This window comes from Prionailurus bengalensis, chromosome A1 (assembly GCF_016509475.1).
Source record: "Prionailurus bengalensis isolate Pbe53 chromosome A1, Fcat_Pben_1.1_paternal_pri, whole genome shotgun sequence".
NCBI lineage: Eukaryota > Metazoa > Chordata > Mammalia > Carnivora > Felidae > Prionailurus > Prionailurus bengalensis.
In genome coordinates this window covers 158212817-158234355 of record NC_057343.1, presented here as the reverse complement: position 1 = coordinate 158234355, position 21539 = coordinate 158212817, and the positions used below count along the sequence as shown (strand labels likewise).

The window sequence follows — 21539 nt, the reverse complement described above, 5'->3', positions numbered from 1 at the left end:
AGGCAGCAGAGTTATAAAAACAAGTTTTGACTTTGAGAGTCAGTCTATCAAAATAGTAAATACCCCTATTAAATTTGACATTGAGAGACTTTTTTTTCTGAGACCAATTTTTAAAATGGAATGGAAAATATAAAAGATAATGTAGCATAATTCATATAACTTTTGCAGATACGCTATTAACAGCTACCTTGACCTATCTGTCAGTGAAATGACTGTATGGGTACATACAGCACTAACACAAATAATCCTGAGAGGTTATTTCAATTTTCTAAGCTCTGGTGAGATATGAAAATTAGCTACAAGCAATTATTTTACTGGAAACCATCTTTGATGTCCTAAATATCAATGGTGAAGTGGCTCTTTTCCTTTTACTGATTTTATTTTATTTTATTTTATTTTTTTAATTTTTTTTTCAACGTTTATTTTATTTTTGGGACAGAGAGAGACAGAGCATGAACGGGAGAGGGGCAGAGAGAGAGGGAGACACAGAATCCGAAACAGGCTCCAGGCTCTGAGCCATCAGCCCAGAGCCTGATGCGGGGCTCGAACTCACGGACCGTGAGATCGTGACCTGGCTGAAGTCGGATGCTTAACCGACTGCGCCACCCAGGCGCCCTCCTTTTACTGATTTTAAACCATAATTTAAACAAAACATCAATGTTTATCAAATAATAAGCTATAGATAGATCAATGTAACTTTCTATCTCATTCATTTCAACAATTAATTCTGTGCCTACAATGCACTGGCACCATATTGGCAGTGGGAATAAAGCAATGAAAAAGAGAAACAGGGTCTTTATTATCCCACTGAGGAGTAAAATTAAAATCATATTTTAACTGTGTCACATACAGAATGATAGTTACAGGGAGTATGAGGCATTCAATCTTAGATTCTTTTTATTATGGGATTGGCTGAGGAAACTGAGAAAACAAGAGGACAATAGGATAGGATAGGATAATAAGAATAGTTACATTTTACTTTGGATTAAGCTTACTTTCTAGAAACTAGAAGAATTTTAAAAAGAAATTTGTGAAACTGCACCAAATAATTAGCAGTGCAACACACTTTAGAAAAAAGAAGGCATTATGTAAATATTAAACTATAATTCTAGTTAAGCCATTTTTATAATAATTTTCCTCTTGATTAAACACTTATTCTGTGCCAGGCATTGTTAAATACTTCATTTTACCTCATTGCATCTTTTTAAAAATTTTTTAATGTTTTATTTATTTATTTTTGAGACAGAGAGCATGTGCATGTGTGTACACAGAGGGGATGGGGAAGAGAGAGAGAGACAGAGAATCCGAAGCAGGCTCCAGGCTTCAAGTTCTCAGTGCAGAGCCAGATGTGGGGGCTAGAACTCATGAACAGTGAGATTATGACCAAAATTGGATGCTTAACTGACGGAGCCACCCAGGTACCCCCCCCCCCCCCCGCCTTATTTAATCTTTTTACATGATCTCTTATATTAACTCATTTAAAACCTTAATCTTCCAATGAGGTAGGTATTATTATTTTTTTAAGATTTAAAAAAGTTTGTTAGTAATCTCTATACCCAACATGGGGCTCAAACTCATGACCATGAGATCAAGAGTCACATGCTCCACCAACCGAGTCAGCGGGGTGCACTCAGGTGTTTATTATTAATTCCAGTTTTCAGAGAAGCACACTGACACTTAGAGAAGTCAAGTAACTCTCCCATGATCACAAGGATGATAGGCAGGGAAGTTGGAGGTTTAACAGTTCTGGTGGGACTCAAAGTCTGTGCTCCTTCCACTACATTTACCTCTGCTTCCACCCTTTTCTTCTGCCGCATTACTGGACAGAGTGGGGGAAGAGCTTTGTGCACAGACTTGTGCGGTGGTCCAGAGCTAGTGAAGACACGTGAAAGAAATGAAGGAGCAACTGCATACTGAGGAGGAGAGCATGAGGTATGAAATGAGACAGGAGGCATGCAGGGACTGGATCATGTAAGGTCTTACAAACCATGTTGTGGATTTGGGATTTTAGCCTACTTACAGAGGGGGAAAAAAAAAAACACTGAAAGATTTTAAGCGGATAAGTCACTCGATCAGATGTTTATTTTAAAAAGATCACTCTGGCTGCCTACAAAAGGGTGAGATAGGGGAAACGTTAGAGGGCCACTTCAATATTTTAGGCAGGAGAGGCTAGTGGCTTGGTAGAGATTGTAAGTGAATTAGCTGGAGATCTATTTTAGAAGTAGAGCTGACAACATCTGGTGATGGATTACAAGACAGAGGTGGGGAGGAGATGTGAGGGTCCCTTCTGGGTTTTCAGGATGGGTATCTTTCAGATTTTGGAGGACAGAAAAGGAAAGAAATTTGACATTACCCAGAAGAGCAAGACTAATAATACTCAGATTATTCTATTTTAGTATCTGTTTACCCAAAACTCATTGTATTAGTTTCCTAGGGCTGCAGTAGCAAATTACTGCAAAAAGTGTGGCTTAAAACAACAAACTTATTTTCTCACAGTTCTAGAGGCTAAAAATCATAAATCAAGGTATTGGCTGGGCCATGCTCCCTCTGAAGGCTCTTGGGAAGAATTATTCCTTTTTTTTCCTCTTCTGTGGTTTATAGCTGTGATCATCCCAGTCTCTGCTTCCATCTTCATTCACACTGCCTTCTGTGTGTATTTATGTCCTTTTCTTTTCTAATGAGAACACTAGTCATTGGATGTAGGTCTCACTTTTAAATTCAAGATGACTTCATCTTGAACCATTAATTAATTGCATCTGTAAACAGGATCTATTTCCAAATAAGGTCACATTCTGAAGTTCCAGGGGGACATGAAGTTTTGGGTAACACTATTTACCTCACTACATTCACTATTATTTTATTTAATTTATTTTCTGGTTCTTACCATAATCATTAGAATTATCATCATCACTACTACCACTGCCATAATCCTCAATTAGCACCTGGTAGGCAAGAGGTACTGCTCTAAGCCTTTAATAGGTATTTATGCCAGGGGTCACAGTGTTGGAAGACTCTAAGATCATACCCAAGTTCGCTAGGAGGATTCACAGGACTCAGCATGTAGTTGTTCACATGGCTATGATTTATTATAGTGAAAGGACACAAAGCAAAATCAGCAAAGGGAAAAGGTATTTAGGGTAAGTCCATAGCAAACCACTTACAAGTTTCCAAGTAGAGTCACAAAGAGCACACTTAATTCATCCAGCATCAAACATGACAATGCATGTGAAGTGTTGTCTATCAGGGAAGCTCATTAGTACCCAAGTTGTTATTGAGGCCGATCACCCTCTGCCTACCACATACCAAAATCCCAGACTCTCAGAGGGAAAGCAGGTGTTCAGCACAAATCACATTTTACACTCTAGGTACATAATAAGTCACTTTTTATCAGGGAATAGAGGGAATACTCCTGAAATTCAAGTTACCAGATATAAGCCAAGGGCCATTCTTGGAAGCAGGCCTTTCTAAGGATAGCCATCTCAAATCTGCTGTGTTAGCCTTTTTTTTTTTTTCTGCAGATCTCATTCCATTTAATCCTCACAATAAAGAAATTAAAGTTAAGTTAGCTTAGATAATGTTCCCAAGATTGTACTACTAGAGGTCAGCAGTAAACAGAGAAACCAAGATTTGTAAGTATGGAATCTGATTCCAGATCTCTGCTCTTACCCACTATGCTTGGCCACCTGGTTTTTGAGGACTTAATAAAATGGAAAAAAAAAAGTTATAATAGGCTGACATTGGAGATAACTGACAAAAGCAAGTACCAAGAAGATTATGGTCTTTAAAAAAGAATGTAAAGTGAATAAGAAAGTAGACATTGTATAACAAAAACTCAGAATAAATTTTGGACTAAACAATTTTAAAGACCTTTGATGTTTAAGAAAAACAAAATTACTAGCGTATTAGCAACTTAATATTTTAAGAAGATTAAAGAAAGGTGAAATATTAGCCAAATTAACACAATCAAGGGATTAAGAGATTTACTTTCACCTTTGTAGAAAAATAGAAAACGAAAGTCAAAAAAGAGTACATGTATGTGCTATAGCAGAGGGTAGCATATTAGATTATTTTGTTATATATTTTTTTACCTAATGGAGTGATGTCCTGAAGTGTAGTCCAGTTTTCCAAACTTTTGTGTTCGGTAGCCATGCTTCTGCATGATATCCATCCATGTTGTATAATTTGGATCTAGGCCCTTAAAGTTATTCCATGATTCTGTTAAGTGAGTGAAGAGGCCACTCCACATTGCTGGGGGGAAACAAAGAAATTGGGACTGGTGTAAAGCTTATTGATTTGTTTTAATTATTAAGACAATTATAGCAAGAGAAAGAATCTACTACTTTAGAGCTCATGCTGTGGAGTCAGACATAACCTGTATTAGGTGCTTTGCATAACATCTCTGGTTGTTACCTCATATTATCAAGTGGAGAATTCTGCAAGGAGTTACTATTTCCATTTTACAGGTGAGTGTCTAAGGCTTACAGGTTAAGTTGTTTAAGGCAAATACAGCTGGAATTATGTATAAGGCCTGTTGGACTATAAAGTCTTCTTTCAATCATAAAAGTAATCACTAAGTATTTATTTTCCAAGTCAGTCAATTGAAGTATAGATCTTTTTCCAACATCCTTGTCTATGTACTATCTTTCTATGAAAAATTTAAGTGTACTATGTCTTTGTTCTTAATTTCTACAACTATGATTGTAACCAATAAATCCTTTTTCAAGTATTAACAGACCTACAGGGAGAAATAGGCAGCAATACAATAAGAGCAGGGACTTCAATGCACCAGTTTCAACAATGTATGGATCATGCAGGCAGAAAATCAATAAAGTAGCACTGGACTTAAGAATTACACATTAGGCCAGATGGACTTAAAAGACATTTACAGAACATTCCATCTAAAAGCAACAGAATATACACTCTTATTAAGTGCATGTGGAACATTCTCTAGGACAGATCATATGATAGACCACAAAAAAAGTCAATAAATTTAGAAGGTGAAATGTCAAGCATCTTTTCTGACCACAAAGGTATGAAACTGGAAGTCATTTATAAGAAGAAAATCAGAAAATTCACAAATATGTGAAGATTAAACCACATGCTACTGAACAACCAATGGGTCAAAGAAGAAATCAAAAGAGAAATTAAACAATATCTTGAGACAAATGAAAATGCAACAAAATATCAAAACTAATGGCATGCAGAAAAAGCATTCTAAGAGGGAAGTTCGTAGGAGTTAAATACCTACATTAAGAAAAAAGAGCTCAAATAAACAACCTAACTTTATATCTCTAGGAACTAGAAAAAGAACAAACTAAGCCCAACATTAGAAGAAAGGAAATAACAGAGATTAGAGTGAAGATAAATAAAATAGATACTAAAAAAGGAAATGGAAAAGATCAATAAAATTAAGATAAACATTTAGGTCAATAAACAAAAGATCGATTAAACAAAAAGATAAACATTTAGCTAGACCTACCAGGAAAAGAGACGACTGAAATGAATACAATCAGAAATGAAAGAGAAGTTACAACTGATGACACAGAAATATAAACAATTATAAGGCCACTACAGACAATTATATGCCAATAAATTGGAAGACCTAGAAGTGATATATTCCTATAAGTATACAACCTACCAAGACTGAATCATGAAGATATAGAAAATCCAACAGACCAATTATGAATAAGGAGACAGAATCAGTAATCAAATGCCTCCCAACAAAGTCCAGGACCAGAAAGCTTTACTGGTGAATTCTACCAAACATTTATAGAAGAACTAATACCAATCCCTTTCTCCAAACTCTTCTAAAAAAGAGAAGAGGAAGAAACACTTCCACACTCATTTTATGATGCCAACATTACCCTGATACCAAAACCAGAGGAGGCCACCACAAAAGAAGAAAATGACAGGCCAATATTCCTGATGAACATAGTGTAAAATCATCTACAAAATATCAGCAAACTTATTTCAACAATACATTAGAAGGGCCATATGCCATGATCAACTGGGATTTATTCCAGGGATGCAAAGATGATTCAACATCTGTAAATCAATCAACATAATATACCACATTAACAAAATGAAGGATAAAAATCATATGCTCATCTCAATAGATGCAGAGAAAGCATCTGACAAAATTGAATATTCATTCATGATAAAAACTCTCAACAAACTGGGTATAGAATGAACGTAGCTCAATATAATAAAATCCACGTATGGCAAGTCCACAGCTAACATTATATTTAGTGGTGAAAAGCTGAAAGTTTTTCTTCTAAGATCAGAAACAAGACAAGGATGCCTACTCTCACAATTCTTATTCAACATAGTAGAAGTCCTAGATAGAGTGATTAGGCAAGAAGAAGAAATAGAAGGCATCCAAACTGTAAGAGGTAAAACAGTCTCTATTTGCAGATGATATATATATATATATATATATATATATATATATATATATATATGTATATATATATATATGTGTGTGTATATGTATATGTATATATAGAAAACCCCAAAGATTCCACCAAGAAACTGTTGTAACTATTCAATGCATTTAGTAAAGTTGCAGGATACAAAATCAATATACAAAAATCACTTACATTTCTATATACTAATGATAGACTATCAGAGAAGTTAAAACAATCCCACGTATAATTGCATCAAAAAGAATACATTACCTGGAAAAACTTTAACCAAGGAGGAAAAGATCTGTAACCTAAAAATTGTAAGATACTGATGAAAGAAACTGAAGACACAAATAAATGGAAAGATGTTCTGTGCTCACAGATAGGAAGAATTGATATTATTAAAACGTCTGTACCACCCAATGCAACCTACAGATTCAAGGCAATCCTTATCAAAATTCCAATGGCATTTTTCCCAGAAGTAGAATAAACAATGCTAAAATTTGTATGGAACCACATAAGACACTAAATAGCCAAAGAAATCTTGAGAAAGAAGACTAAAGCTGGAAAGATTGCAGTTCTCAATTTCAAACTATATTACAAAGGTATAACCATGAAAAAAACATGTTGGCATAAAAACAGACACACAGATCAATGAAACAGAATAGAGAGCCCAGAAATAAGCCCACCCACATAATTCAATTAATTTAAAATAAAGGAGCCAAGAATATATAATAGGGAAAGGACCATCTCTTCAATAAATTGTGATGGGAAAATTGGACCCTTGTCTTACGCCATACACAAAATAAACTCAAAATGGATTAAACACTGAAAGTAAGACTTGAAACCACGAAACTACTAGAAGAAAACAGGGGGCAAGCTCCTTGACATCAGAATTGCCAATAATTTTTTTGCATTTCACACTAAAAGCAAAGGCAAAACAGGTAATATCAACAAGTGGAACTATGTTAAACTTGAAAGCTTCTGCACAGCAAAGGAAACCATCAACAAAATGAAAAGGCAATCTGTGGAATGGGAGAAAATATTTGCAAATCATAGATCTGATAATTAATATCCAAAATATAAAAAGAACTCATATAACTGAATAGCAAAAAAAAAAAAAAATAGATTAAAAAATGGGCAGAGGAAATGAATAGTTTTACAAAGACCTAGAAATGGTCAACCAGCTACATGAAAATAGGCTCAGTATCAGTAATCATCAGGGAAATGCAAATCAAGACCACAATGAGGTATTACCTCACCCCTGTTAGAATGACTGCCAAAAATAACAAGAGATAACAAGTCATGGTGAAGATGTGGAGACAAGAGAACCCTGTGCAATGTTGTTGGAAATGTAAATTGATGAGGCCACTGTGGAAAACAGTATGGAGGTTCCTCAAGAACATTAGAACTAGAAGTACCATACAGCCCTGCAGTCCCCACTTCTAGGTATATACCCAAAGGAGAAAATCATTATCTCAAAAAGATGTCTGTACCCCTATGTTCATTGGAGCACTATTCATAATAGTCAAGACATGGAAGCAACCTAAGTGTCCATTGATAGATGAATGCATAAATGCCATGTATCTATATCTATATCTATATCTACCTTATATATATGTATATATATATATATTACATATATACAGAGAGAAATATTAGTCATGAAAAAAAGAAACACTGTCTTTTTCAACAACATAGATGGAACTTTAGTTCATTGTGTTAAGTGAAAGAAGTCATACAGAGAAAAACAAGTAGTGTATGATCTTACATATATGTGGAATCTAAAAAGATGGAACAAATAGAAACATAAAAGACTATGATGGTCAAAAGTAGGGGTGGGGATGGGAAAATGCATGAAAGTGGTAAACATGTACAAATTCACAGTAATAAGTAAGTTCTGGGGATATAATGTATAGCATGGCAACTACAGCTAACAATACTGGATATTTAAAAGTTGCTAAGAGAATTGGTGTTAAAAGATCTCATCAAAAGAAAACTTTTTAATTATAGGAGGTGATGAATATTAATGACACTTATTATGATAATCATTTCACAATATATACATATATGAAGTTGTTATATTGTATACACCTTAATTAATACAATGTTATATGTCAATTATCTCAAAACTGGGGGAAAATCCTTTTCTCTTTCCATTTTTGTGTACACACGGTAGGGTTAAATAAGCTTTCTGTTCTCATCCTACACAATGCTTTCTTTTTGAGAAGTGGGATGAGGGTTACCTGGGTTTGAATCTCAATAATGCCAATGACTGAGTGACCTTTGACAAGTTACTTAACCTTTTAGTACTTTTGTTTTCATATGCAAAAAGGAGGTAGTAACAATATCTACTTCATGGAAATGTTATTATTGTATAAATTAAGACATGTAAGGCACTTAGAATATTGGCAGGCACAGGGTAAGAATGCAACAAACATTAGTTTGTATTACTATTGTTCCTTCTCTGTGTTCAAACTCTTCAAAATATAGTTCTTTTAGGAAAAGCATCAGCTAACATTTCTGAAACCTTTGGAGTTCATTAATTGCCATTTTATTCATTATTTGATGCTGGGAACAACCCTGTGAGGTACACAGCATATACAACCTTTTGTAGATAAGGAAACTAAGTGACTTTCTTGGCCCACTGAAGATTAAAATCTAGGACAACACCTCACCCTAGTCCATTGCTCATTCCACTTGCTCAATAGAGAAAAAAAAAATACAAAACTGTTTTAATATACCTGGGCCTTCACTGAAATATCATTTAGAGTACTGGGTTTCCTTTAATCTGGGTTACTTTTAATCACTGGTAATTACATAGGTGATTGTGCTGGCAGTGAACGTGAAGGGACTTGGGACTCAAATCACAGAGAAGATCATGTCAGGAATGTCCTGACAGATGCAAACAGTTGCATGTGTTTTGTGTACCCCAAAGCAAACAACTAAACATTAGAAAGGTGGGAAGGAAAACAACTCTATCAGAGAATAGACAATTAAAAAAAAAAGGCATTTTCCCCTGCTTCTCCATTATTCATGGATTAATACTGCTGACATTTTGCCATTAAAACTATGCTTATTTGTTAAATTACGATAATAAAAGTGAACAAATATATTTGGGATAGAAGTGAATTGAGACTAAAGAGAAACAGTCTGTAATCTGAAATAATATGGAAAAATTCAGAGAAACCTGATGTATGAAAATTCTAACTACTTTGTGTATGCTCTGAAGTCCCTCCCAACCCCCTCTATTCTTACTGAAAATTTTCTTAAAGATACAACTTTTCTAGGAAATAGGAGTATTTCCTCACTTGCTTGGATAGTCCAGAGATTCTTAGTCACCAATCATAAGGAAATGAAACAGTAACACATGAACTCAACACCACTTTGGATAATAAAAATTACTACTCCTGAAAAATAAATTAGAAATTCCAATAACCTCAATACATACCTTAAAATACACATCAGTTAAATTAAAATTTTTTTTTAATTAGATGAAAAATATAACTTACTATACTACTTTTGGGCATAATCTTTTAAATTGTGAGAACCTTTTTATGTGTGTGGCCACTTCCATTAATCTTGAGCGTGTTCATACCTGCACGTGATGGGCAACAGATTGGAGAGTTTGTGTAAGCATTCAGAAAGGAGGTGCCATGTGCTTTCATGAAGTTGATAAAAGGAAGTTTCACTACCTGACTTTCTGGATAAAATGTCAGCCTTCCATCCTGGAATAAAGAAATTTAATTAATACTGATTGTGTTAGAAAAGAATAAAATTATTTCCTTTAATTTTAACCATAAAGTTCAAAAGTAAGCAAAAGACTTCAATATGATCCTAAGGATCCTCAAAAGATAAACCAAGCAGGGGCGCCTGGGTGGCTTGGTCGGTTAAGCATCTGACTTCGGCTCAGGTCATGATCTCACGTCCGTGAGTTCGAGCCCCGCGTTGGGCTCTGTGCTGACTGCTCAGAGCCTGGAGCCTGTTTCAGATTCTGTGTCTCCCTCTCTCTCTGCCCCTCCCCTGCTCATGCTCTGTCTCTCTCTGTCTCAAAAATAAATAAACGTTAAAAAAAAATTAAAAAAAAAAAGATAAACCAAGCATAGTGTTACTAGTATCATAATATTAAGAATTTAGTGTTGTACTCAGATTCATTTGAATATAATAAAGGACTCTCTGGAAAGTTCTTTTGGGGCATGATGGATTGATGGAATAAATATTTACTCAGCATTTACTGTGTGCCAGGTACTGTGAAAGATGTGGAAATTGAATGGTGAAAAGAAACAGAGTCCCTGGCCCTTGAAGCTTATGGTTTAGTAGGAGAAGCAAAAAATATACTGGTAAACAAACCATTAATAATTATAAATTGTGGGGGCACCTGGGTGGCTCAGTTGGTTAAGCATTTGACTTTGGCTCAGGTCATGATCTCATGGTTCATGAGTTTGAACCCCACATTGGGCTCTGTACTAACAGTGTGGAGCCTCTCTCTCTCCATCTCTCTGCCCCTCCTCCACTCATCCTCTCTCCCTCTCTCTCTCTCAGAATAAGTAAACTTAAAAAAAATTACAAATTGTGATATGTGCTTTGAAAAAAAAGAAAACCCTAAGATACAGAATAATGAGGGATATATATTTTAAATGGAGTGAACAGGGAAAGTTTCTCTGGGAAGTGCAAGACCTAAAGAATGAGAAAAGTCCAGCAATTCTTTAGGCTGGACATAAGTGAAGATGTCTTGGCCACTGTGGATAAATAAGCATGAAGATTAGAAGAGGTGTTATGCATTTTGGAATTGAAGAAATCTTCTTGGTAAAGAGCAAAGACAGAAAAAAGAATATTTTAGGCCTGGAGTTGTATTTATTATATATTTTCACTATGAATTTAAGTAAAAATACACTTTTAAAAATGAGTTCATCCAAATATGGGATATATATAAACCCTTGATATGGCTGAGATTTCCAAATGGGTATATAAAGTAGGCTGTTGGTTACAGAGAGGAATCTGGAGCTTGGAAAGTCTACTCTGGTGAAATAAACTTGGGAATCTTAAGCATATTCATGGTATTGAAAATGATGTTACTGAATGAAAGATTTTAGGAAAAAAGTGAAAAGGAGGAAAGCAAGGAACCCTGGGGATTCCCAAATAAGAGGAGGTGGGAAACAAAGAATGGCCAAAGAGGGAGGGAGATGATATAAGACCATGAAAACCAAGAGAAAACAGTGTGTCAAGAAAGAGGTAATGTCAACCGTGTTGAGAGGCTACCTAAAATAAGGCCAGAAAGTGCACAGTGGTATTGGTTGTATGGAGACAGGTGGTGATCTGAAGGGCACTTTAAGTGGTAGGAACAGCCAGCTAAACTAGAATGGGGAAGATAATGGAAGGTGAGACAGCAGGTAAATAAAACTCTTCTAAGAAGTGATTTTGCAAAGGTGAACAGAAAAATAGGATGGATGTCAGGAAATGGACTATTGGCTATAGGAGAATGGGAGATTAAAGTTCATTTTTTTTTTAAGATGTAAAAAATTAGAGCATACTTGTATCTTGAAATAAAGAACCACTTCCAACAGGAGTATCACTGAATTCTAAGTAAATAACTGCTGATTTCCTGAACGATGAATGAGGAGGCCCAAGATAAAAGTGTATATTCTTCCCTCATAAGAATTTCTTTAACTCCACAAATTTAAATTCTTAGAAACTTATCTTCAGAAATCAGAAATGCCTACATGTTTTATTCTTATAATCTTTTGGACATAGGGGATAGCAACCATTTGTGGTCACTTCTTGGAATCTAGACAAATCCAGACTAATCTGGTGGGAGGACTGGAGCAGGAGATCACATGGCAGAAGCACTGTGATGCTATATAATTCAAAGATTGAGGACTCCAAGTTCTGTAGGCACCGTTTAAACTGGTGTAACTACCACTGCAGATGACTACTGCAGTTTACCAGTAATTCATGTATCATATTAAAATCCATGTTAGTGATTTCTTTATGCATTTCTGTGACTGGCACAAGGATTTCATCTGTATTGAAAGTGTAGAGTGGTGGGGATGGGCAAGAGGGGGAAAGGATAACTGACCCATTTGGGGAAGTTTCTAATATGGAATGTGTTTAAGGTGATTAGAGCTATGGTGTCTTTGCAGATGCTCTTTACAGGTCAAGAATATTCTATTTCTAGTTGGTTGAGTGCTTTCATCATGAAGCGTTGTTGAATTTTGTCAAGTGTTCCTTCTGTATTTACTGACATGATCAGCGGCTTTTGCCCTTTATTCAGTTAACATGGTGTATTATAAAACAACTGATTTTCAGATATTAAACCAACCTTACATTCTGGGGATAAATCCCATTTGGTTATGGTATATAATGCTTTATGTATATTGCTAAATTTGACTAGCTAGTGTTTTTTAAACAAATTGTAGTATTTTATTTTTATTTATTTTTTTAGACAGCAAGAAAGAGCGAGCAGTAGAGGGAGAGAAAGAATCCTAAGCAGGGTCCACGCCCAGTGTGGAGCCCTATGTGGGGCTCGATCTCACAACTGTGAGACCATGACCTGAGCTGAAATAAAGAGTCGGACACTTAATTGACTGAGCCACCCAGGCACCCCTGACTTGCTAGTATTTTTGTTGTGGAGCTTCTATATTAAGAAGATATATTAGTCTGTAGTTTTCTTTTCTTTTTTTTTTTTTTTTAATTTTTTTTCAACTTTTATTTATTTTTGGGACAGAGAGAGACAGAGCATGAACGGGGGAGGGGCAGAGAGAGAGGGAGACACAGAATCGGAAGCAGGCTCCAGGCTCTGAGCCATCAGCCCAGAGCCCGACGCGGGGCTCGAACCCACGGACCGCGAGATCGTGACCTGGCTGAAGTCGGACGCTTAACCGACTGCGCCACCCAGGCGCCCCTGTAGTTTTCTTGTGATGTATTTGTCTGGCTTTGAAATCAGCAACACACTGATCTCATAGAAATAATTTGGAAGCATTCTTCTATTTTTTGGAAGAGTTTAAAAAGAATTAGTATTAATTCTTCTTTATTTTTTATTTTTAAAAATATTTTTAACATTTTTATTTATTTTTGAGAGACAGAGCATGAGTGGGGAAGGGGCAGAGAGAGACAGGGAGACACAGAATCTGAAGCAGGCTCCAGGCTCTGAGCTGTCAGCACAGAGCCCAACGTGGGGCTTGAACTCACAAATTGACCTGAGCCAAAGTCAGACACCCAACCGACTGAGCCATCCAGGTGCCCCAGTATTAATTCTTCTTAAAATGTTTGGTTGAATTAACCAGTGAAGCCATTTGGGTCTGAGTTTTTCTTTGTGGGTGTCTTAAAATCACCAACTCAATCTCTTTACTTGTTATAGGTCTGTCAGATTGTTTTTATTTTTGAGTTAGTTTCAGTAGTTTGTTCATTGGAACAAACTGGAAATTTGTTCATTTCATCTAAATTATCTAATTTGTTAACGTACAGTTGTTCACAGTATTCCCTGATAATTCTTTATTTCTGTAAGGTAATATTCCCTCTTTTTCTTCCTGATTTTAGTAAGTCAGGTCTTGTCTCTTTTTTTCTAGGTCAGTTTAGCCAAAGGTTTGTCAATTTTGTTGATATTTTCAGTAAATCAACTTTTGGTTTCATTGTTTTTCTCTATTGTTATAGTACTCTTTAACTCATTAATTTCTGCTATTATTTCCTTCCTTCTGCTTGCTTTGCAGAAACTTGTCTGGTCTTTTGGATTGTCTCTCCTGGCATTAAACCTTTCCCCTACTAGTGATCTAGAGTAAGGGTGATTGGAGCCCTAGATACTATGTATATGCTTATATATTATATATTTTTACCCAAATGTGTATAAAATATGTGTAAGTATATATAACATATACATATATTTAATAAAGTAAACAATTACATTAATGTAGAAACCAAAATAGTATAAAACAGATATAAGTGCAAAAATCAAATTAAATACATATACTTTCGGGGCACCTGGGAGGCTCAGTCGGTTGAGCGTCCGACTTCAGCTCAGGTCATGATCTCACGGTTTGTGAGTTCGAGCCCCGCGTCGGGCTCTGTGCTGACAGCTCAGAGCCTGAAGCCTGCTTTGGATTTTGTGTCTCCTCCTCTCTCTGCCCCTCCTCTGCTCATGGTCTGTCTCTCTGTCTCTCAATAATAAATAAACGTTAAAAATTTTTAATAAAAAATAAAAATAAATAAATACATATACTTTCTAGATTTGTCCATTGGAAAGGCCTGAAAGCAATGAAAAATGGGAACACCTGGATCTAGTCTCTACACACAAGATAGTACAGGAAATACACAAGAAGGATGTGGAAGTCTATCAAAGGAAGCTGCTAAAGATTATTATGAATGGGTCAAAAGGACTCAGGAACAACCTGAAGTGTCCTTCAAAAACCAAATATAGGACAGTTTGAACATTAGTAAGTATAATGAATGCAAAGGATTTAAACACAAATATATATAAAAACCTATGTATTCATACTATAGTGGAAAAAATATTTGTCACCTTTGGAAGTTCCTAGAATTCTGTAATACACCACTCAAATTCCCTCTAGGAAAGAAAGATTGCTGCTGCTAAAGACAGTTGCCTGGACCAAAATCATGTCCCTTTCCGGGAGCAGCGCACAACTAATGGCCATCCAACATGAGGGTATAAGGCCCTGGATCCCCTCACCCCAAATGGAACAGTTCTGAAACATTTTACTAGTTTGAGAATTACCCATAAAGTCATCTGAGGCTTCTATTGAGACAGTAACAGAACTCAAACTTCTCTATACAATCCTTCTTTCTTCCTTTCCCTTTGATCTCAGGAGCACTCTCTAAGAAACCTCTTTCATGTTAATCTCCAATATTGCCTGTTCCCTAAATTTAGATAATCATAAAGATTACTTTTAATAATTTTCTCAGCAAGTCCTACGGGCATATCCAGATTATGTGACTTTAATCTTCACAGGTTAATCAATGAGAAAACCAATAGAATACAGTGATTAAAAGCACTCTTTGGTGCAGACATGCTTAACACCAACAATCTATGTGACCACAGTAACACCCAGTGATAATAAACTAGATTTATCACTTTTAACCTAATATTTGTCCAAGTAGTAGTTTTTAAATCATGGATTATACTAAAAGTTTCAGGGAATGTTGATAGTAGTATTCTTTCGGATGATGGCTTGGGGACGTACCAAAAACTGTTGAAGTCTGGGATTAAACAACAGCAATAACACACGCACACAATTTCTTTGTTAAAAGGGGGAGTGGGTCAAATGACAACTATTGCACTTAAATCAGCACTAACAGGATTATCAGATAACCTGGGTGATAAAAGTATTGACATTCCTGCAAACTTGAGATAAAGTGGGAAACGACCACTAGGAAGCTAACACCTTTTTATGGAGATGCAGAATGTTACTTTCCCCCACTATCGAAACAAACGAGAGTATGGACAGAAAGTATTATTAGTAGTCGTAAAATAATTAATTTGGTCGAGGCCAGCATTAATTTTTTTTTTTTTTTTGCAAAGATACTATCAGAGTACATTTTATTTACTGGAGTATTGTTTTAAATGTATGTGGTGTACGTGCATACGTGGGACCTCAAAATAAAATGGAATTCTTACTCTGCCTCGGGGAAAATACGTTTGGAAGTCTCAGATTCTGCTCCTCAAAGCTTGCATCACAGGAAAAGCTGTAGGACGGTCGCTAGTCTGGAGCCGGACGCCCCCTCCCTTGCCTCTCCGTACTTACGAAGGAGTCGCTCGCGACTAGCACCACGTTGGGTGCAACGGGCCAAACCCCAGCAGCTCCTCGCCTCTGCCCACCTGCCCCGGGGTCTGGGGCTGCCAGCGCTGTGGCCGCGACCACCGACACCCACAGCACCAGCATTGCGGAGAGCGGCTCAGCGGCGCTGGGCCGCCGCCTCCCTCTAGGCACGCCTCCGGAGAGAGGTGGGCGGGGATCACACAGTTCACAGTTTGGTTTCCTTCTAGCGTTTTACTGGCAGAACTACAATTCCCAGCGGGCTGCGCATGGGCACATGCGCACAGGGGGCATTCCTTAACTCACATTAAGGCCTTTTAAGCAAATACCGAGCGTGCTAAAACTTAGCTACTTTCAGTCACGTGAACGATGCCTGCGGAATGCGCATGCGCCCGGATTGCTGCCTTGGCGTTTGGAGGAGAAGCATCTGTCCCAGGTGGGTTTGGGTCGCTCGCTGTAGCTTTTGCAGAAGTTGGAGGCAGTACGCGATTGAAATGATAACTGGCGAGAGATAGTGTCAGGGGCCGGGGCTGCTCATTTTGTGTCGCGCAGGCATGGCTGAGTATCAGCCGAGACCGTGAACTAGGCGATGATGAGGTGGCAGCGCGTCTGTCACTTAAGTTAGATGGGGCGGTTCTTTGTGGGGCTTCTGACTCTACAGCCTCAGGTACGTTGTGGATTCGTGGGGCTCTCGAATGTATTCCCTTGAGGAAATTGCTAGCCTGCCACATCTTATTGTCAGTGCAGTAGGATTGATCGTGCTCCGTGGAGTGGGGAGCGGGGCGCGGGGCCTAGTAATCATGTTCTAGACGGGGAAAAGCTTAGGTGCATCTTGCCTTCAGAGTGCAAAGGAGAGAAGGGGAACAGGTTCTCGCAGGAAGAAATGTTGAGCTGTGTGACTAGCTGGATTAATCGGCACAGGTTCAGAATACCATTGTTCTGCTGCAGAAAAATCACTGGTCTCTCTTGACTGTTGAACTACTTTGGAGAGTTCTGGAAGAAGACAATTTCTGCCCCAGAGCCAAATTTTTTATTTCATTATCATAGTTTCAGTTATATAATTTGTTCGTCACGTTAGTCGTGTTAATATTTTGATAGGAAAAGGAGAAATTGCGGTACTTAACATAAAATCAACTCAATTTAATATTCTCTGTGATCCTCACTTTCATCATTTTGCAGACAGGAGAACTGAAGCTTGGACAGGTTAAATGATTTAACCCAGATTACACAGGGAGCCAGTCTGAGCGGGATTTGAACTTCAGTAGTCTGTGCCCTAACTCACTGCAGTTCTCTGTTCCTAGTTAGTTATAAAATTTCATGACTTTCCGTTGAGCCTAAACTCTATTTGTATAGACAAATTCTTAAGGAGCATTCTAAAGCCCTGTGTGAGAATACAAACATAAACATTAGTTCCCTTCCACAAGGAACTTACGCTGTAGGGAAACAAAACTAACATCCATGAAATTGTAGTTGTATGGTACGGGAGGTAATGTACATAGGCTACCTCAGGATCAGGATATGTTTCAAAAATTTGTTTCGAGTTAATTCTGAATGTGGAATGCATCTTATCATAGAAACATTGTCGACTGACCTTTAGATTTGTAAAAACTATATCTGTGGTGTGGTACTATTTCTGTGAACACTGTTTACTCTCTATGGCCTTGTTCTCACAGGACATATATTCTGAAGTCCTGGTTAGAATGACAGGGACACATCTCTTTTTTCCTCTCTCTCCCTTTGGCAGTGCCCGTGGGAGCAGGTGCTGCAGTGAGTTGGAGCAAGATGGATATTTTAGGGCCCCAGAGATACAGTGCTGGAAAAATCTTAAGAGGCTTCTAGTCCTACTTCCCATCTGACATTCACTTTTTCTTGCAACATTCCTGCCAAGTGAATTGTCCAGTCTGTGCTTTTTTATCTGTAGTGATGGGAATGCACTTCCTTTGAGCAGCCCGTTCCACATTTGTCATGTTTAATTATTAAAAGTTCTTATTTTGAGCTGAAGTCAGTCTCCCTCTACTTTTAATCATTCGTTGGTCCATTTCTCTTCATTTTTACCTGGGTAATCACCTTTTCAACAATACTTCTTGCTTCTTTCTTCACCAATTTTTTTTTTTTTTTCCCAAGGCCTTCCCCATTTCCTTCAGCTCATTATATAACTGTAACGTTTCTTCGTCATTTTGATCACTCTTTTGTGGACATAAAGCATTTTTACAAATCAGTAACTATCCGAAAAGGTACTTTTGTGGGGTGTTTGTGCACGTCTTTATGTGTGCACATGCCTACATATGTGTCACAGTGAGGGTAGGTACTCCATTACATGTACGTTTAAATCATCAGTTAAAGATTTGTATGCTAGAGATTTCTTACTTTTGTGAAATAACTGCAGTTCTGAAAGATCTTCAATTGAAAGGTCTTGGTATAGATTATGATTCTTTTTAGTTCTTTTAGTGTCCATTGTACCCACAGCACTATATTCTGCCTTAGGAAAAGGAGGCTAAGTGTGAAGTTAGTGAGTACATGGAATAAAATCAGGATTGTCTTCACCATTTGTGATTCTGTGAATATTTGCTGATTATCTACAATGTATTAGACACTGTAGCAAATAAAAGAGAGTAATAGAAATAGTATTTGCTTCTAAGGAACTTCCAGTTTAGTTGTGGGAAACAAGCACATTACCTTTAAATTTAATCACAGTATAAAAGGTATAAAAAATATAGTTAATTGCCAAGCATACAAAAATAAAACCCAGACTATCCCAAATTATGCTTTGGAGGATGCTCATCTGCTTCAAAATTAATTGCTGTTCGTTAAAGTAAATGTTCCATCATAACATAAGTTTTAGAAATGCTAGGTTAAAATATCTTTGGGCCTTTAGGACTTCTCAGAACCCTTAGAGTGCTAATATACATTTAGAATGACTGTAAAAGAGTGAGATATATAATGTGAGTATTAACAAAATTAGTTGATGGTGTATTGATAGCTTTAAGCATAGGAATATTCCTTGGAATACTTTTTGGAAATGTTAGTATACATTAAAAGTGTTAGAAGTTCAGGGGTGCCTGGTTGGCTCAGTTGGTTAAGTGTCTGACTCTTGATTTTGGCTCAGGTTGTTACCTTATGATTTGTGACATCTAACCCCAGGTCGGGCTCTGTGCTGACAGTGCTGAGTCTGCTTGTGATGCTCTCTCTCCTCTCTCTGCCCCTCCCCTACTCATGCTCGTTTTCTCTCTCTCTCTCTCTCTTTCAAAATAAGTAAATAAACTTAAAAAAATAAAAATAAAAGTGTTAGAAGTTCAAACTAGTGAGATTCATCTGAGAAGCTTTTATGCTTGACACTTGAATTTGGCTTTGATTACGTGTACCATTTGAGTAGATAGAAGCAAGTATGAACAGGCTGAATGAGAGAAGCAAAGATGTATAAGTGGAAAGTATTGGGGGATAGTGAAAAAAGTAATGTGAGCTGATACTGAAAAGAGTTGCTTCCTTTCTCATTTTAGCAAATTGAGAACTACTGCCTTTTGGAAGGGGGAAAACTAAATATTTAGAGCAGGCCTTCGGAGCTGGATAATCCACCATTTATTGAGTACATATTACTCAATAGTTGTTGGGATGTAAGGAGCTCCGAAGATATAATACTTTTGTTTGGGGATTTATTGATCTGGGAGTCAGGAGACATCAGTATAGCATAGTAAAAAAATATTGGCTAAGTTTGAATTGAATAGCTCAACTAATAAATGTTTCAGTGGTTCAGAGGATGGAGTGATCTCTTTTGCAGGCTTTACTCTAGACTAGTAGTATTCATGTGCTTCAAAGAAGATACTTGTGTTTGGTGATAGCATCTTTTGAGGAACATTGGTGAGAAAGTTACTTCTTGATACACATTAGGGTTTTTAAATGTGTTGAGAAAGTTTGTAGTAACCATGTGGGTTAGGAATAGAAAAAAAAGTAGTGAAGTTGATTGATAAGGACAGTAAGTAGATAAGGAGAATAGAACTAATATGCAGTTGACCCTTGAACTATGTAGGAATTAGGAGTGCTGATCCCTACCAAGCAGTCAAAAATCCATGTGTAACTTTTACTCCTCAAAAACCTAATTACTAGTAGCCTACTTTTGACTAGATAATACATCAATATTATACTTATCGATAATACAAAGTTAACACATAATTTTGTATGGTATATATATTGTATACTGTATTCTTACAATAAAATAAGCTAGAGAAAAGGTTATTAAGAAATCATAAGAAAGAGAAAAAATCCATTTCTAAGTGGACCTCAAACCAGTGTTATTTGAGGATCAACTGTGTAACATATTCAGGCACTGCATTTACATACATAAGAAGTAAGTGATATAATCCTCACTTTACCAATAAGGAAATAGGCTTGGAGTAGTTAAGTAAGGTGTCCAAGGTCGGGTTGTACTGGAGTCCAGATGAGTTGTGGTTTTGTGAGTGGGTATGGTATCATGAAGGTGCTGACAAAATCTAGGGTATTTTGTAAGAACAGTGTTGAAGTGACTGAGTAATAAATTACAGTCAGGTTGGTTTGGAGCTCAGAGAAGTTAGTATGATGGATAGAATCAGGTTTTTACTTTTATTTTACCTTCCCTCCTTGCCCATCTTGTTTTAACTTTTATTTTACTTTCTTAAACATTATTTAGATCACAATACTTTTGTTTTTGTTTTACATTGAGGCATTTTATTTGCATGCTTGTATTACATCCCTAGAAAAAGAATCTCAGAATTTTACCCTCCTGTGTGTTTTCCTCTTGCTTCTTCCTGGTCCCTGATGCCAACTGAGGTTGTCAGTGCAGTGAAATCAAATTGGCAGGATGGGAGCAGATTATTCTGCCATTTTTCTAGATCTTTGAGTTGTACATCAAATCTGGAACTGATCACTCCACACTTGTTTAACCTGCTGGTGAGGTTCACAACAGTTTTCCCAGCTCAGTGATCATCAGTGATTTCAAATTTGCCAATGTAATCATGCTTCATCATCAGAGTTAGAAACCAGATGATGACTTTGGAGCATGGCCTAGTAAGAACCTGGCGTTTGTCTCTCTTTTGTCATTGTTAATGCTCTTGAGCATCTGCCAGGACATTCATGAGCACCATTGTGGTGGCATGGAAAGATGGAGGAAAGAGAAGGCCCCAGTACTTTTTTTCTTAATAGTAAGACTGTTTTCTCTGGAACTAACCACTCTATTTAAGTATACTGCCAGTAAACTCACTTTCTCTTTTTTGTTCACCCCCACCTGCTTCACTTAAATTTTATTTCCTTGTTTAAAGTAGCCTGGCTTTTTTTTTTTTTTTTTTTTTTTTTTCAGTTCTTTGAAGCCACTTCCATTCTGTCCATGAAACATTCTGAGTTA

General features: G+C 36.9%; 2 protein-coding genes and 1 pseudogene across 4 annotated transcripts in view; 1 reads left to right on the top strand and 2 right to left on the bottom strand.

Moving 5' to 3' along the window:
• ARSK (arylsulfatase family member K) overlaps positions 1-16413 on the bottom strand; it is a 46539-nt gene extending 30126 nt beyond the window's left edge. Inside the window, exons 1-3 of one of the 2 annotated variants that reach the window (XM_043593886.1) lie at positions 16157-16413; positions 10003-10132; positions 4089-4248 (exon numbers count right to left, since the gene is read on the bottom strand). In XM_043593886.1, coding sequence (XP_043449821.1) covers positions 4089-4248; positions 10003-10132; positions 16157-16294 — 428 coding nt within the window. In that variant the 5' untranslated portion in view covers positions 16295-16413. The other variant, XM_043593892.1, reaches the window with a different exon arrangement.
• Positions 16414-16520: 107 nt separating this feature from the next.
• TTC37 (tetratricopeptide repeat domain 37) overlaps positions 16521-21539 on the top strand; it is an 87364-nt gene continuing 82345 nt past the window's right edge. For both annotated transcript variants that reach the window (XM_043593854.1, XM_043593865.1), the window contains exon 1: positions 16521-16604. The gene's annotated coding sequence lies outside the window, so the exon portion shown is untranslated. The remainder of the gene's footprint in view (positions 16605-21539) is intronic.
• On the bottom strand, positions 20855-21411 carry LOC122491306 (annotated as a pseudogene).